At 45.6% G+C, this 16,172-nt stretch overlaps 1 protein-coding gene across 1 annotated transcript in view; it reads right to left on the reverse strand.

The window, feature by feature from the left end:
- TBCK (TBC1 domain containing kinase) overlaps nt 1-16,172 on the reverse strand; it is a 186,743-nt gene that overhangs the window by 113,196 nt on the left and 57,375 nt on the right. Inside the window, exons 8-12 of the mRNA XM_054030505.1 lie at nt 14,995-15,056; nt 14,118-14,179; nt 12,227-12,381; nt 10,892-11,030; nt 2,253-2,352 (exon numbers count right to left, since the gene is read on the reverse strand). Coding sequence (XP_053886480.1) covers nt 2,253-2,352; nt 10,892-11,030; nt 12,227-12,381; nt 14,118-14,179; nt 14,995-15,056 — 518 coding nt within the window. The remainder of the gene's footprint in view (nt 1-2,252; nt 2,353-10,891; nt 11,031-12,226; nt 12,382-14,117; nt 14,180-14,994; nt 15,057-16,172) is intronic.

The following is a 16,172-nucleotide window of genomic DNA, read 5'->3' on the forward strand; positions in this document are numbered from 1 at the left end:
CAGATTTTGGTACTGCTTGTTACATAATAAATAAAATTATGCTAATTAATCATTTTTAGTATTGACATCTGAGAGATGGACAGTAATAGAGACGTTCTTGGAAAAGGTGACAGGCAGGTGAGACTGGATTTAAAGCCTGAAGTTTATAGACATCTTCAGTGCGATGTGCTTTAAGTTTAATGCCATCTTCCCTGCAGTGTTCTGTTATGCAGTTCAATCTTTAACTTGAGGGTATAGTGCCATCTCCCCTGGGGATTGACAGAGCAGTTCAGACTCTCAGTTCATTCATCACTGATCCTTTTTTGATTACAATCATTGTGCTCTGTTCCATGAGCTGTGTTTGGAAGATTCCAAAAGATAAAGATAAATCTTTCAACTAACACTGCAAGTTTGGTTAAGAGATTAGCAAGATTCAGGCTAGTATCCTCTCAAAAATGAAAGCTCTCTATATTTATCCACTACTGCATTTGTACCTTTAGGCATGGATATTTGATTTTATGTGCCAAAAACTCACCCCAAAGTAGTTGCTGCATGTTTTAATAAAACATTTCTTTGGTCAGTTTTCATGTATTAATGTAAAATAGTGCAGTTTTGTTGCTTCATCAGCATGTTTTTATGTGGAGTGCACAGACTTGATTACCTCATGCTTCATTTCCTGTACCACTCTAGAAATTAAAGGGCTTCAGGCCAAAGTGGACCAAAATTCTGAGCTATCCATTTGTAACATCCATTTAATTTTTGTATGGCATCTTCCCCCAAACTAATACTGGATACTATTTTTTGCTTTAAATACAAAATACCAATTGCGCAGCATTAACATAGAACTCTACAATAAAAACCGCATGTGAACGAACACGTAAACTGACATTGAGAAAAAATAATATTTCAGTAAGAAATATGGTAAAACCTGGAATCAGCAATCACCCAAAGCACCCTAACAATAATTTGATTAGTTATTGTTTAATCAATGTGGTTTATTAATGGAGGTGAAACAGAACTATATTCAGTAATTTTGAGGGAATCTTTGAGTGATCTCTTAAAACCAGTTGCCTAACCAGCTGCAGATTCGTTTCAAGTTTCCAAAGACTGAGGTTAAACCATGTGAAACTCAGCAACCATAGTAAACATGTCATTTAGTAAAGTCAGCTGATCTTAGGCTACATCTACACTACAGGGGGGAGTCGATTTAAGATACGCAAATTCAGCTACGTGAATAGCGTAGCTGAATTCGACGTATCGCAGCCGACTTACCCCGCTGTGAGGACGACGGCAAAATCGACCTCTGCGGCTTCCCGTCGACGGCGCTTACTCCCACCTCCACTGGTGGAGTAAGAGCGTCGATTCGGGGATCGATTGTCGCGTCCCGACGGGACACGATAAATCGATCCCCGAGAGATCGATTTCTACCCGCTGATTCAGGCGGGTAGTGTAGACCCAGCCTTAGACAGAAATCAGAACAGGAGTACTTGTGGCACCTTAGAGACTAACAAATTTATTAAATTTGTTAGTCTCTAAGGTGCCACAAGTACTCCTGTTCTTTAGACAGAAATGAAACTTCTGAAAGATGTTCCATCTGAAGCAAAAATAGATAACACTCATTCTTTATTATTAAACTTAAGCCACCACTGGATGTCACAATTACCTAGTAAAAACAGAGCTAATACAACATAATGAACTGAGTATCACAAACAAAACAAAAAAACCCAGTTCAGTAATTTCTCCTTTTTTATTTTATATGTAATTCAGAATCTAATTAACTTTGGCCAAGGAATTTTCTATTGGATCCAGAGCAGGCAAGTATCCAGGAAAGACTGCCTGAAACGGTATTTTGAAAGAACAGCAGCACTTGTTCTCTTACATTCCTTAAAATATACATTGTTTCTGCAATTGAGTTACAAGCAGCTAAGAAGGTATGAAGTATTGTTTTAGCTGCGTCGGTTTCAGGATAATAGAGAAACAACATGGATGAGGTAATATCTTTTACGGGACCAACTTCTGTTGGTGAAAGAGAGAAGCTTTTGGCATACACAGTGCACTTCTTCAGGTCTGGGAAATGTATACAGAATGTCACAGCTAAATGTATTTAGTAAAATAGTAAAATGTATGAAGCTGTGACACTCTGAGTACATTTCCCAGCCCTGCAGAAAAACTCTATAAGCTCGAAAGCTTGTTTCTCTCACCAACAGAAGCTGGTCCAAAAAATACCTTCCCCACCTCGTCTCTCTAGGCATCTGGGAATGCATTTTTCTTACATTTCTGAGCTGACACAGCGACAGTATCACAGTTGTGTCATCTAGGAGGGAACTTCTATCTCGTCCTTGCCCAAAGCTCTCACCATCTTCAAACAAAAAGCTTTAAAGAGAAAGACAAAACACCAATTCCTGGTTATTTTAAAGGACATAATATCGCATACTAAAGAAAAAAAAAAAAAAAGAGCAAAATCCATCAGCTGTTTAACAACAAAAATAAAACACTAACTCCTAGAATTATACTGTACTGTACTCCTGACTACATTGAACTGCGTTCAAAAGCAGTGTGCAAAAAGCTAGTAATATTTCAATAATTCTGAATGAAAAAAATGGAATTTCTCACGTTTTCTAGATACTGAACACATATCAGAATACCATTTACAGCTCCTTCAAAGCAGAACGGAATGCGATTAACATTCCCTTTTGTTCCTCATCCTGGCACAGACCAGGATTAACAGAGGGCAATACACCAGCTTCTTGCATTGTGAGGGAAGGGGGAAAAAGACGGTTACTCACCGTTGTAACTGTTGTTCTTCGCTCCATTAGGTGTGTGCGCGCCGCGTGCACGATCGTCGGAAGATTTTCTACCCTAGCAACACCGGCGGGTCGGCTGTGGAGCCCCCTAGAGTGGCGCCTTCATGGCGCTGAATATATACCCCAGCCGACCCGGCGCCCCCTCAGTTCCTTCTTGCCGGCTACTCCGACAGTGGGGACGGGGGGCGGGTTTGGAATGGATATGAGCAACACATCTCGAAGAACAACAGTTACAACGGTGAGTAACCGTCTTTTCTTCTTCGAGTGCTTGCTCATATCCATTCCATTAGGTGACTCCCAAGCCCAACTTAGGTGGTGGGGTCGGAGTGAGACATTGCTGTGTGCAAAACCGCTGATCCGAAAGCAGCATCGTCTCTGGACTGCTGCACTAGTGCATAGTGAGCTGTAAATGTGTGGACTGATGACCAAACCGCTGCTCTACAAATGTCCTGGATCGGAACTTGTGCCAGGAAAGCCGTCGAGGAAGCCTGGGCCCTCGTGGAGTGAGCGGTGAGGTGCGGTGCTGAGACACCTGCCAGGTCATAGCAAGTCCGGATGCAAGACGTAATCCAGGAGGATAGGCGTTGTGAGGAGACCGGTGAGCCTTTCATTCGGTCGGCCACTGCAACGAAGAGTTGCGTCGTCTTTCTAAAGTGCTTTGTGCGGTCAATATAGAAGGCCAGGGCCCTTCGTACGTCCAGGGAATGCAAACGTTGATCCTGGCGAGTGGCATGTGGTTTGGGATGAAAGACCGGGAGAAAGATGTCCTGGTTGATATGAAAAGGAGAAACCACCTTAGGGAGAAAGGCAGGATGTGGACGAAGCTGCACTTTATCCTTATGGAAAACTGTATAAGGGGGCTCGGATGTAAGCGCCCTGAGTTCAGAAACGCGCCTTGCTGAGGTGATGGCTACAAGGAAGGCTGTCTTCCAGGATAGGTACAAAAGTGAACAGGTGGCCAGTGGCTCGAATGGAGGACCTGTGAGCTTGGAGAGAACCAGGTTGAGGTCCCACGTCTGAACGGGCTGACGTTGTTGTGGGTACATCCGGTCTAAGCCCTTGAGGAATCTAACGACCATCGGGTTAGAGAATACCGAGGACGCAAGTTCCCCTGGGTGAAAGGCCGATATAGCGGCCAGGTGAACTCTAATTGAAGATATCGCCAACCCCTGCTGTTTTAGGGAGAGGAGATATTCCAAAATGAGAGGAATGGGTGCCTGCAACGGGGACATGGCTCGTTGTTCGCACCAACAGGAGAACCGCTTCCACTTGGCCAGGTACGTGGTGCGTGTTGAGGGCTTCCTACTGCTCAGCAGAATCTGTTGGACAGAGTGCGAGCATTGCTGCTCTGCCTGGGTGAACCATGGAGCAGCCACGCCGTGAGGTGGAGTGATTGCATGTCGGGGTGACGCAGCCGGCCGTGGTCCTGAGAGATGAGATCCGGACACAACGGAAGCGGGATCGGTGTCTGAACCGAGAGTTCCAACAGTGTGGTGTACCAATGTTGTCTCGGCCACGCTGGAGCGACCAGAATTACCTGTGCCTGGTCTCTGCGCAATTTGGGCAGTACCTTGTGGACCAGAGGAAACGGAGGGAAGGCATAAAACAGGTGGTCTTTCCAGGGAAGGAGAAACGCATCCGAGAGGGAGCCCGGAGCTCGACCTTGTAGGGAGCAGAACACGTGGCACTTCCTGTTGTCTCGAGATGCAAACAGGTCTATCTGGGGAAACCCCCACTTTTGGAAGATGGAATGTATGATGTCCGGACGGATAGACCACTCGTGCGTCTGGAAGGACCTGCTGAGTCGGTCCGCTAGAGTGTTCTGGACTCCAGGGAGGAACGATGCCGTGAGATGGATTGAGTGGGCGATGCAGAAGTCCCACAGGCGAATGGCCTCTTGGCATAGAATTGACGAACGTGCTCCTCCTTGCTTGTTGATGTAAAACATGGCTGTGGTGTTGTCGATGAGAACTAACACACATCGGCCACGTAGGAGGTTGAGAAATGCCTGGCACGCCAGGCGCACCGCCATCAGTTCCCGAACATTGATGTGCAGGGCTAGCTGGGGTGCAGTCCACAGGCCCTGGGTATGGTGTTCGTTGAGATGGGCGCCCCAACCCAGAGATGAAGCGTCTGTGACCAGGTGCAGAGAGGGTTGTGGGGCGTGAAATGGCATCCCCTCGCAGACCACATTGTGATCTAGCCACCAGGTGAGGGAGGTCAGGACCGAGATCGGGACCGTGACCACCATGTTCAGGCTGTCCCGATGTGGTCGATATATTGACGACACCCAGGTCTGGAGTGGGCGAAGCCGAAGTCTGGCATGCCTGGTTACGTACGTGCAGGAAGCCATGTGACCCAGCAGGGTAAGGCACGACCTCACCGTGGTAGTTGGGAACGCCTGGAGCCCTTGAATGAGGCTCGTGATGGTGCCAAATCGGTTGTCTGGCAGGATGGCTTGTGCACGTCTGGAGTCTAGAACTGCGCCTATGAATTCTATTCTCTGGGTAGGTTCTAGAGTGGATTTGTCCTTGTTGAGTAGGATGCCCAACTCGTTGAATGTGTGCACTATTATGTGGACGTGAGCTTGAACTTGCTCCTTGGTGCGACCGCGTACCAGCCAGTCGTCTAGGTATGGGAACACCTGTATCCCTTGCCGACGAAGGTACGCTGCCACGACAGCCATACATTTCGTGAACACTCTTGGGGCCGAGGATAGGCCGAAGGGAAGGACTGCAAATTGGTAGTGCACCGCGTTTACCACGAACCGCAGGAAGCGTCTGTGAGGTGGGTAAATTGAGATGTGAAAGTATGCGTCTTTCATGTCGAGGGCGGCGAACCAGTCTCCAGGATCGAGGGAAGGGATAATGGCCCCCAAAGAGACCATGCGGAACTTCAACTTTACTACGAATTTGTTGAGTCCGCGCAAGTCCAAGATGGGCCGCAGACCTCCTTTGGACTTGGGGATCAGGAAGTAACGGGAATAAAATCCCCTGCCCCTTAACTCTATCGGAACCTCCTCTATGGCCCCCATGGCCAGGAGCGTAGAAACCTCCTGTATAAGAAGTTGCTCGTGAGAAGGGTCCCTGAAGAGGGACGGGGAAGGGGGGTGGGAGGGGGGGATAGAAGAAAACTGGATAGCGTATCCCCTCTCCACCGTGCGGAGGACCCAACAGTCCGAAGTTATAAGGGACCAAGCGCGGTGGAAGTGGGAGAGACGATCCTGAAAGGAGGGGGCTGGATCCTGGGGGATGACTGGGGCGCCGTCCTCGACCGCACCTTCAAAAGTTCTGTCTAGGACCTGAAGGTGGTCTTGGTGGCCCCTGGTTCTGACCGGGTTGAGGGCCAGCCCATCTTCTCCTACCACCTCGCCCTCGCCTCCGGGCCGAGTCTTGTCTCTGACGAGGCGGGGGGGGGGTAGAAGCGCTGAGGCTGCGGCCTAAATGGTCTGCGCTGAGGGCCCACAACATGCATCCCCAGGGAGCGCATGATTGTTCTCGAGTCCTTGAGGCTCTGCAGGCGAGAGTCCGTCTTGTCTGAGAACAATCCATGTCCCTCAAAAGGCAGATCCTGTAGGGTTTGCTGCAGCTCCGGAGGCAAACCCGAAACCTGAAGCCAGGAGATCCTGCGCATAGCGATACCCGAAGCCAGGGTCCTCGCAGCTGAGTCTGCTATGTCCAAGGAGGCCTGCAAGGAGGTCCGAGCCACCTTCTTGCCCTCCTCTACCATGGCTCCAAACTCTTCCCTGGACTCCTGGGGAATCAACTCCTTAAACTTCCCCATAGAGTTCCAGGAGTTAAAATTGTAGCGGCTCAGTAGCGCCTGTTGGTTCGCCGCTCTAAGTTGCAGCCCTCCGGCTGAGTAAACCTTACGGCCAAACAAATCGAGCCGCTTAGCCTCTTTTGATTTAGGCGCTGCAGCCTGCTGGCCGTGGCGCTCTCGTGCGTTCACTGATTCCACCACCAGTGAACACGGTTGGGGGTGGGTATACAAGTACCCGTAGTCCTTAGACGGGACAAAGTATTTCCTTTCCACCCCTCTCGCTGTGGGTGGGATAGAGGCAGGAGTTTGCCATATCGTATCCGCATTCGTTTGAATCGTGCGGATCAGGGGTAACGCCACCCTCGATGGGGCATCCGCTCCAAGGATATTCACGATCGGGTCGTGCACCTCCACTATCTCCTCCGCCTGCAGGTCCATGTTACGGGCCATCCTGCGCAGAAGATCCTGGTGAGCCCGAAGATCTATTGGAGGTGGGCCTGTGCACGATGTGCCCGCCACTGCCTCATCCGGAGAAGAAGAGGAAGATGCCTCTGGTGGAACAGGATCCAAGGGCTGGTCCTGGTCTCTCTGTTCCTGGGCTGGAGCATCACCTGTGCCTGGGTCCAGGGCGTCAGGTGGTCCGGACCCAGAAGCCTCCATGCCCCCTGGCGGAGGCCGAGAAATGGTGGACTCCGGGGCCCCTCTGATGGAGTGACCGGAGCGAGAGGTCGAAGCAATTGGAGCCCCTTGCGCCTGATGGTACGCCCACGGGGTCCAAAACGACCAGTGAGATGGGTCATGAGAATGGTCCTCTGCCATCTCCTGCCAATGGCCCAAGTCCTGTTCCTCGGCTTGCCCCTGAGGGGGGTATGCCGATCTCGAGAGGTCCTCCGAGGAGTGGGACACTGATCTCGATGGCCACGGCGGTGCCGAGAGCGTCGAGACGATTCCCATTGGCTGCGGTGCCGCACGGTGCCGGTCCGGAGATGATCTATCTCTACGCGGTGCCGGCGATCGGTGCCGGGACCGCGACCGGTGCCGATGACCTCGTCGGTGCCGGGAGTCGGATCTGGACCTCGACGAGGACCTGGAGTATGCCCGGTGCCGGGAGCGGCCTCTCGACGTCGAGCGTCGACCGTAGCGGTGCCGAGAACTACGTCTCGACGTTGATTGGTGCCGACGATCATAGCGGTGCCGAGACGTAGAGCGGTGCCGCGAAGAAGATCTTGGCCGCGAGTACGACCGGTGCCGAGGCGATATTCGGTGCCGGGACTGCGAGCGGCGTGGGGACCTGCTTCGGGACCTGGATCGGTGCCGAGGTTCCAGCCCTTGCGATGGAGGGCGCATCAAGGCAGGTTTCCCCCTCGACTGGACCGGGCGAGTCAACGGTGCAGTCGGTGCCGGTGGTTGAGGCGGTGCCGGCTCCGTGAGAGCTATTAAGTCTCTCGCCGCCGCGAAGGTCTCTGGAGTCGACGGGAGGCACTGTATCACCGCCGGTCTCGGTGGAGACGCTATCTGCACCGGACTCAACGGCCTCGGCGCCGGAGTCGACGGTGCTGGAGGCACCTGTTTCCGGTGCTCCACCGGCGGACGCGGCTCTACCCCCGGCACTGGGGGAGCCGGCGTCTTCGGCACGGATGTCCCCGTCTTATGGGCTTTTTTATGCCCCGGGGATAATGACCGGCGCCGAGGCACTGCTTGCGGTGCCGACGAGGTCCGGTGCCGGGGAGGCTTGTCTGACGCCACTCGCGTGGTCGTCATAGCCGGTGCCGCCGGGGCATTGCGCACCGAGGTGCTAGGTGCCGGGGCCTGACTTGTAGATGGAGCGTCCGGACTAAGTGCCGCCTCCATCAGGAGTTGCCGGAGCCGAAAGTCCCGCTCCTTCTTGGTCCTTGGTCTGAAGGCCTTACAGATCTTGCACTTGTCTGTTTGATGGGACTCTCCCAGGCACTTCAGACAGGAGTCGTGCGGGTCGCTCGTGGGCATAGGCTTAGCGCAGGAGGCGCACTGCTTGAAGCCGGGAGCGTTGGGCATGAGCCCGGCCCCGCGGCCGGGGGAGAAAGGGGGAGACGACCCCCTTAATCCCCTGAACTACTTAGAACAACTAGAACAACTTTTAAACTATTTAACTATTTAACTATAAACACTAGAACTATAACTATAACTATAACTGTGATACAACAAACTAAGCTAGGGAGAGTGGAGAACAGCTAAGCAGCGCTCCACAGTTCCAACGACCGTCAGGGGCGGTAAGAAGGAACTGAGGGGGCGCCGGGTCGGCTGGGGTATATATTCAGCGCCATGAAGGCGCCACTCTAGGGGGCTCCACAGCCGACCCGCCGGTGTTGCTAGGGTAGAAAATCTTCCGACGATCGTGCACGCGGCGCGCACACACCTAATGGAATGGATATGAGCAAGCACTCGAAGAAGAATAAATATTTCTGTCATTCAAAAGGATCTCGTAAGGTGTTTATCTGTGTGGCTGTAGCAGGGTAATTCTTCACAACTATGGATACATCCAAATGAGGGTGATCCAACAGAATGAGTATTTTAGAACATACTGTACTGAGCTGATTTTCAAGAAACTAAGTTCACCTGGGTCTAGGCAGGCTATGGGCACAGGTGTAAGGCTCCCACCTGCTACACCAGAAGTCATGGGTTCAAATCCTGGGAGCACTTGGCCACGTAGTTTTTTACCCCTCTTTGTTATACAGGACGTAGGTCAGACTAGATCACAATGGTCCCTTCTGGCCTTGGAAATTATGAATCTATAATACCAGATTCTCTATTTGCTTCTCACTAATGAGATGAAATTAGGATCTGTCCATAGAATGAAGAAATATTTCATCTTCAGTATAGATATTAATGGGACTAATTAAACTCAGAAGCAGAAATGTGTGAGAGAGAGAGAGAGAGAGAGAGAGATATTACAATCCAAATAATACAGAAAGTCATTTAAAAAAGTGAAAAAAGTGACTAAAAATGAAACAATGGAAGTGTGTTTTAATGGAGGCCAACTAACACACAAAATGATTTTCATCACAAAAATTCTACTGCTTAAACACACTCTCCGCCCCTCCCACCCACCCCCCGAAACTCTGAAAATTAACAGATGAAGAGTTGAGTCAGTTATCTGCTGTCATATAATCACTCATAAGAACAGCCATATTGGGTCAGACCAATGGTCCATCTAGCCCAGTATCTGGTCTTCTGACAATGGCCAGTGCAAGATGCTTCAGAGGGAATGAACAGAACAGGGTGATCTCAAGTGATCCATCCCATCATCCAGTCTCAGTTTCTGGCAGTTAGAGGTTTAGGGACACCCAGAGCATGGGGTTGTGTCCCTGACCATCTTGGCTAATAGCCATTGGTAGACCTATCTTCCAGGAACTTATCTAATTCTTTTTTTAACCCAGTTATACTTTTGGCCTTCACAACATCCTCTTGCAACTGTGCATTGTGTGACGAAATACTTTGTATGTATAGTTGGGATTATTTTTTCTAATGTGTTATTTTGTACTTATTACTTTGCACTCACTAAAACTTCACCCATCTCATGCCACCAACCAAACCTTAACTTTGTCATCTTATTTTGCTCTGCAAAAATAAATATGCTGTTGGAGATACACAGCTGATTTTACATATTACTTAAATACCTAATCCTGCAATCTGATCTGCATGAGCACAGGGCTCCACCTACTTATATCACATTGTAGGACCAGAGCCTAAACATATTGTAAAGATTTCAACAAGGATATAATTCCAGGGTACATTAAGTTATGTCACAATTCCATAAATCCTGTACAGTAGAATATAATTTTTATGAAAAGAAAAAAATGATTCATCTCTGGTGAAATGTGTTGACTGTATGGGATTGTAGGTCTATGTAAATGTAAACAGAACTGGCAAGTTTTTATTTTAGTTTATTAAATTGCACAGTAACTAAATATGCAGCTTTTTGTACTGAGTAATGTAGCATCATTTAGTGCTATGGTATACTGGAAATGGATCATTTGATTAAGAAATGGAATCTTACAGCCTGTTGATAATTTGTATTTTGAACCTTCCATACACTATTGCAAATTTTTCAGAGGCAATATTAAGTGTGGGTGGGTGATGTAAAATCAAGTGGGATAACAGTGAATGATAGTAGCTTATATGTGGAAGTACTGAGGCTTTTACTATTACTCAGGATGTTGTTTTCAAATTGCTCTCTGAAACTAAGAAGTTGGAACTTCTAAAAAGACCAAATTTTTTGGGGGAGGGGGAAGAAGGGGAGTAATTACACTTCTCTGTCCACCCCTTTCCTCCTGTTTCCATCCCCAAAAGTGTTTTCCTTTCCTTACTTGGGGAGCGTGCAGATGGGTGGTTTTGATCGAATGATTTCCTTGTTAACAAGTTCTTTCTCCAAGTCTCCTCCAGCCAAACACCAGAGATAATATACCTCCTCAATCGATCTTTCTGCTAGGTAATCACAGTCTTCTCCTATTAACAGAAGCCAAATGAAAATGAATTACAGCTTTTAAGCAGTTCATGTTTTTCACAATCATTCTAAACACATCTTAGTTAGAAAGAGATTATTAGATTTGAAAGGTCATATGGCTTACTGCAGAGTTAGAAGAAAAGTGATCTTCCCTTTGCAATATCTAAAGCAAGGCTCATGGGAAGACAAAGGCAGCTGGACACACTATAGGGTTGTCTTGCATTCAGAAAAAAAAGTGAAAGAATGTCTGCCGTTTGATTTGGTGCCAGAAAACTGAGCAAATCAGATAAGTACACTAAGTGAAAGTGTGTTTTTTGCTTATTTTACCCATAATTCAAAATGTATTTCTCTTCCACAATACAAAGAGCTAAAAGTAAAACAGCAACGATAAAACCAGTAATTCAGGTTTAAAAGCCTCGATTTACCGAAATATCACATGCAGCACACATGCTGGTACTGGCTTCAGCTTTAATTTTAACAACTGTAACTTTAGCTTCACAATGTTAACGAACAAGAATATCCAAAATAATAAGAAACTTCTGAGCTTATCGGAAAGGATAATGGCAGCCCATTCACTCAAGTGGGGATTTCAAACAGGAGTAAAAGAAAATCCCATCTCTTTTGAACATACTGTCAGGTAAGTGCAAAGTTTTAGTATAGACTTTTATAAATGTAGCCTCTCCCACATAGATTGTGCTTTATAACAACTGACAACAGCCTATGATTTCCAATACTTCCAATACCCGGCTGCCTATGTAAATTTTAATAATGGAGCTACAGCCAACCCTCACATGATATGTCCAAGGAGCCCCGTCTGCAAATGACCACATAGTAATATGGGGAAAAAAAAAATCAGCACCTAAACCTCAGAACTATGCTGAAAAACCATCATAAAAACTGCAGCTCAAGGACAATGAATGGGTGACTATTACAGAGGATAATGCATAAAGTGAACAAAGAACACAGATCAGAGATACCCTCCCTCCGTCCTCTATTGCCCCCACAGACACATAAGCCCTTAATACTACTCACTAACCATTAGGAAACAATAAGATCTTGCTACAAGAATGTAATATTAATACTTTAGCAATCTGTAAACAGGAAAAAAAAAAGTCAATTCCTTCATGTTCTGTCCTCTACAGGCAACATTTTATTTATTTCCCTTTTCTCTCTGCCGCATCCCGTCCCTGCTACTCACTTTTACCTTTACACAGCTGAGTGATGTCCTCTGGAAGAGTTAAATTAGCACATCTCAGAGAGGAGGAGAACAGACTGGCAGGTTTGTGGAAGGGTGGGTATACAGAGGCCACTTCACTGAACACATTGTCACACAGTAACTGGTCTGGAGTTGGCCTTGAGTAAAACATTTTAAAAAGTGCAAAAAAGAACAGTAAGGAAAAAAAAACGTAAAGCCCATTAAAAAAAAAATCAAGCTAATATAAAAAAAAATCAAACGTGGTAAGATCGTGGACTCTCATATCACCAAAGAAATGTTCTTGTTAATCAAATCAAAATGCAAAGCTTCATATGGCAATCAGTTCACTGTGAGCAATTTTATTTACAATAATTCTGTATATTCTACATCATACAGCCTATCTATGTAGAAACATTCTTATTCTCAACCCAACTGAGGGTACATCTACACTACAGGGGGGAGTCGATTTAAGATACGCAAATTCAGCTACGTGAATAGCGTAGCTGAATTCGACGTATCGCAGCCGACTTACCCCGCTGTGAGGACGGCGGCAAAATCGACTTCTGCGGCTTTCTGTCGTCGGCGCTTACTACCACCTCCGCTGGTGGAGTAAGAGCGCCAATTCGGGGATCGATTGTCGCGTCCCAATGGGACGCGATAAATCGATCCCCGAGAGGTCGATTTCTACCCGCCGATTCAGGCGGGTAGTATAGACCTAGCCTTAGGCTCTTCTGTCTTTACTGAAGATATAAACTCATTAACACAATGAGACAATCCAGCATTCTTTTGGTCATAAATGAGCCTTTTTTCACCTTTAGTTAGTGAGTAGCTCTATGCTGTACTTAAAGTGTTTTTTTAAAAGAGAGGTCACTCATGCTAGTGCATTAGAAACAATGTGGGTGAGATAGTATCATTTACTGGACCAATTTCTGTTGGTGAGACACACAAGCTTTCAAGTTTACATGGAGCTCTTTTTCAAGTCACCTGAAGAAGAGCTCTGTGTAAACTCGAACGTTTGTCTCTCTCTCACCAACAAAAGTTGGCCCATTAAAAATATTTCCTCACCCACCTCTTCTCTCTAATATCCTGAGACCAAGAATTCTACAACACATCAAGCAACAGAATGCAAGAATGTGTTTTGAAGTAATACCAATCATGTTGGTTATGGTACAGCTACAATAAACACCTCGAATTTCCAAAGAGGGAATCAGTAAAACCTGTCAACTTAAAAGTGACTAAATAGTTTACTTCCAAACACCAAGATTCAATCTTGCTTTTTTTAAGAATAAAGCTGGTCTTTTACTATTTATTAAAATAAAAATAATCAGGAGATCTGATTCAAATAACTTATTTTTAGACATCAAGCACCATAAATGTGCACATTTCCCCTTTTCCCAAACAGAGTTGATTAGTCTCAGTTCTGATTAATTACCCATAGTGCTTCATCCTGCAATGCAATTATTCCAAATATTTTTTATTGGAATTTAAAAAGAAAAAAATCATATATGGTAAACAGCTCTATTGGATGGTCATTTTTGGTACTGTTCTGTTTAGTCATGGGCTGGAAAACACAAGCCTGTTTGGGAAAAATTACAGCAACAGGTGCTATAATTCTGGTTTAATCTAGCATGCTATAATTCTGGTTTAAACAGCATGCTTCCACTTTTTACTCACAAGATATTTTTGCAATACATATAAAAGAAATGTTAAAATGATGATGGAAAGTAGTACAAAAGTAATAAATTGATGCATTACTATATGGAGGAGCATACATGAATGCACTTTTATGTAACATGTCAATATTAATACTGAATGCAGTTCAGCTTCATCTAGTTAATTGCTTTAGGCCCAGCAGAATTATTCAATTTACTGTAAATCTGGATTGAATACTTACCTTTTGGAAGGTTGAAATGTAAGGAATTTCTTCAGCAGAGCTATGGCATTTTCAGGAAGGTCCTGGAACATAAAAGGTGAAAAAATATTATCAACAATTGATTACTACTACACTGATCCAGCCAGCCACATAAGCATACATTAAACTTTAAGTACATAAGTAGTTTTACTGAAGTCAATGGGACTACATATATACTTAAGGATTTAACTGGATCAGGGTCTAAAATGTTACGGCTACTCTGTCATGAGTATAGTTTTTAGTTTGGACAAAATGTTCTAGAAGTCAGAATTAACATATTAAAGCCAAGATTTTCAAAACTGGGTTTTGGATGTCCCATTTGAGAAGCCTTAAAACATGAGGCATTCTCGCCCCTGAAAAAAATCATTCCACCCCTTTGTAGTTTCTCAGCCTGGACCCCCAAAAATTGAGCCAACCACAATCACTAGTTGCTTTTGAAAATCTGGACTCAGCTGTGTAATTATATACTAATAGAATTATTACAGCATCACAGATTAGCTCACTCGTCATTACAACACCAAAAACAGATTTTAAAAATCTGCAACACTTGAAGACTGGGTCTTCTACTAGTGTATCATGAGAGTCTGAAAAGTATTGTCTACATTTTATTTGGATTGTCAGTAATTTTGGGAAAGGATGGAGGTCTTCTGAATACTGATGGCCCTATGCATTTCAGCATCTAAAGTCTAAAATATCACTATAGTAAAAAATACTATGGAAATCAAAGTAATCAAGTAAGTTACAAATCTTTTGGACTGAATTCACTTCAGCAAAGAAGAAAAAAGAATGAATCCAATAAAACATACAAAACAAGTAATTTCAGTTAAGAAAACACTGATGAGTGGACTAATTCACCAACCTTAATAATGTCCAGACAACCATGTTCTTCAGCTAATACGGTGACAATGTCATCCACACAGCCTACAAAATAGAACAGTAGGAAGAACAAAGATTATAATGAGAAAGTGGTACTGTTTAAAAAGACACAAAGAAAGTTCCCCCACCCCCAATTTCTTAAAGTATTTATTTGACTGATTGGCTTTATGTCAAGTATCAGAGGGGTAGCCATGTTAGTCTGTATCCACAAAAACAACGAGGAGTCCGGTGGCACCTTAAAGACTAACAGATTTATTTGGGCATAAGCATCTGAAGAAGCAGGTTTTTTACCCACAAAAGCTTATGCCCAAATAAATCTGTTAGTCTCTAAGGTGCCAATGGACTCCTCATTGGCTTTATGGTGACATCACAATAGCATCTGAGAGCTTTACAATTTCTAGGTTTTTTCCCTTTAAAAATAGGAATCCCATGAAATATCTTTGAGGACCATATCATATTAAGTTTATGGACCACTGTGGAAGGTTTACCACAAATCTTCTGGGAACAATAGACAGTATGTGTGTGGTAGGGTGGTTAAGATGAATCACTTAGGCTGTAAACACCTCCAGAGAGAAACCACATCCTGGGGAGGCTTGCATATACTGGTTCAGATTGGGTTTTCCAGAAACCAACAGGCTTTTGGCATAAAAAGGCTGTGTTTAAACTGACTCAGGGCCTTCTTTCTGATCCTACAAACCAACAGGACCTGCTGCCCAATGCGGGCCCGGATCCTTGAGGAAGGATTGGACAGGCTTTGACCTCCTAGAGTTCATTAAAACTGCCAGGTGGCTCCTGACGTATTTAGTGTGTGTTTAAGTCTGTTTATTGTTTTTTATTATGCTTTCTTCCTAATACTTTCACCTTAAGAATAAATGTGCTTATTTAGAAAGAGCTGTGTGGTAACTTGTCACTGCCCACGATATGTTGTTCATAATCCTCAGGGAGAAAGCAAAGCACAGGTGCTGGCCTTTAAGCAAATTGACTTGCTGGGGATATCACAGTGTAAGGCAGGAACCTGGGCTGTCTTAAAATCCGGCTCAAAGACAGGTAAAGGCTAGAGACCTGACTAGACACTCCTGGAGTGGACCATGGCGAGGAGGAATACAGGTACATTCTGAAACAGTGACAGCTTCCACGGGTTTTATTTTGTGATCAAATAAC

The sequence above is a fragment of the Malaclemys terrapin genome, chromosome 5, assembly GCF_027887155.1.
Source record: "Malaclemys terrapin pileata isolate rMalTer1 chromosome 5, rMalTer1.hap1, whole genome shotgun sequence".
Classification (NCBI taxonomy): domain Eukaryota; kingdom Metazoa; phylum Chordata; order Testudines; family Emydidae; genus Malaclemys; species Malaclemys terrapin.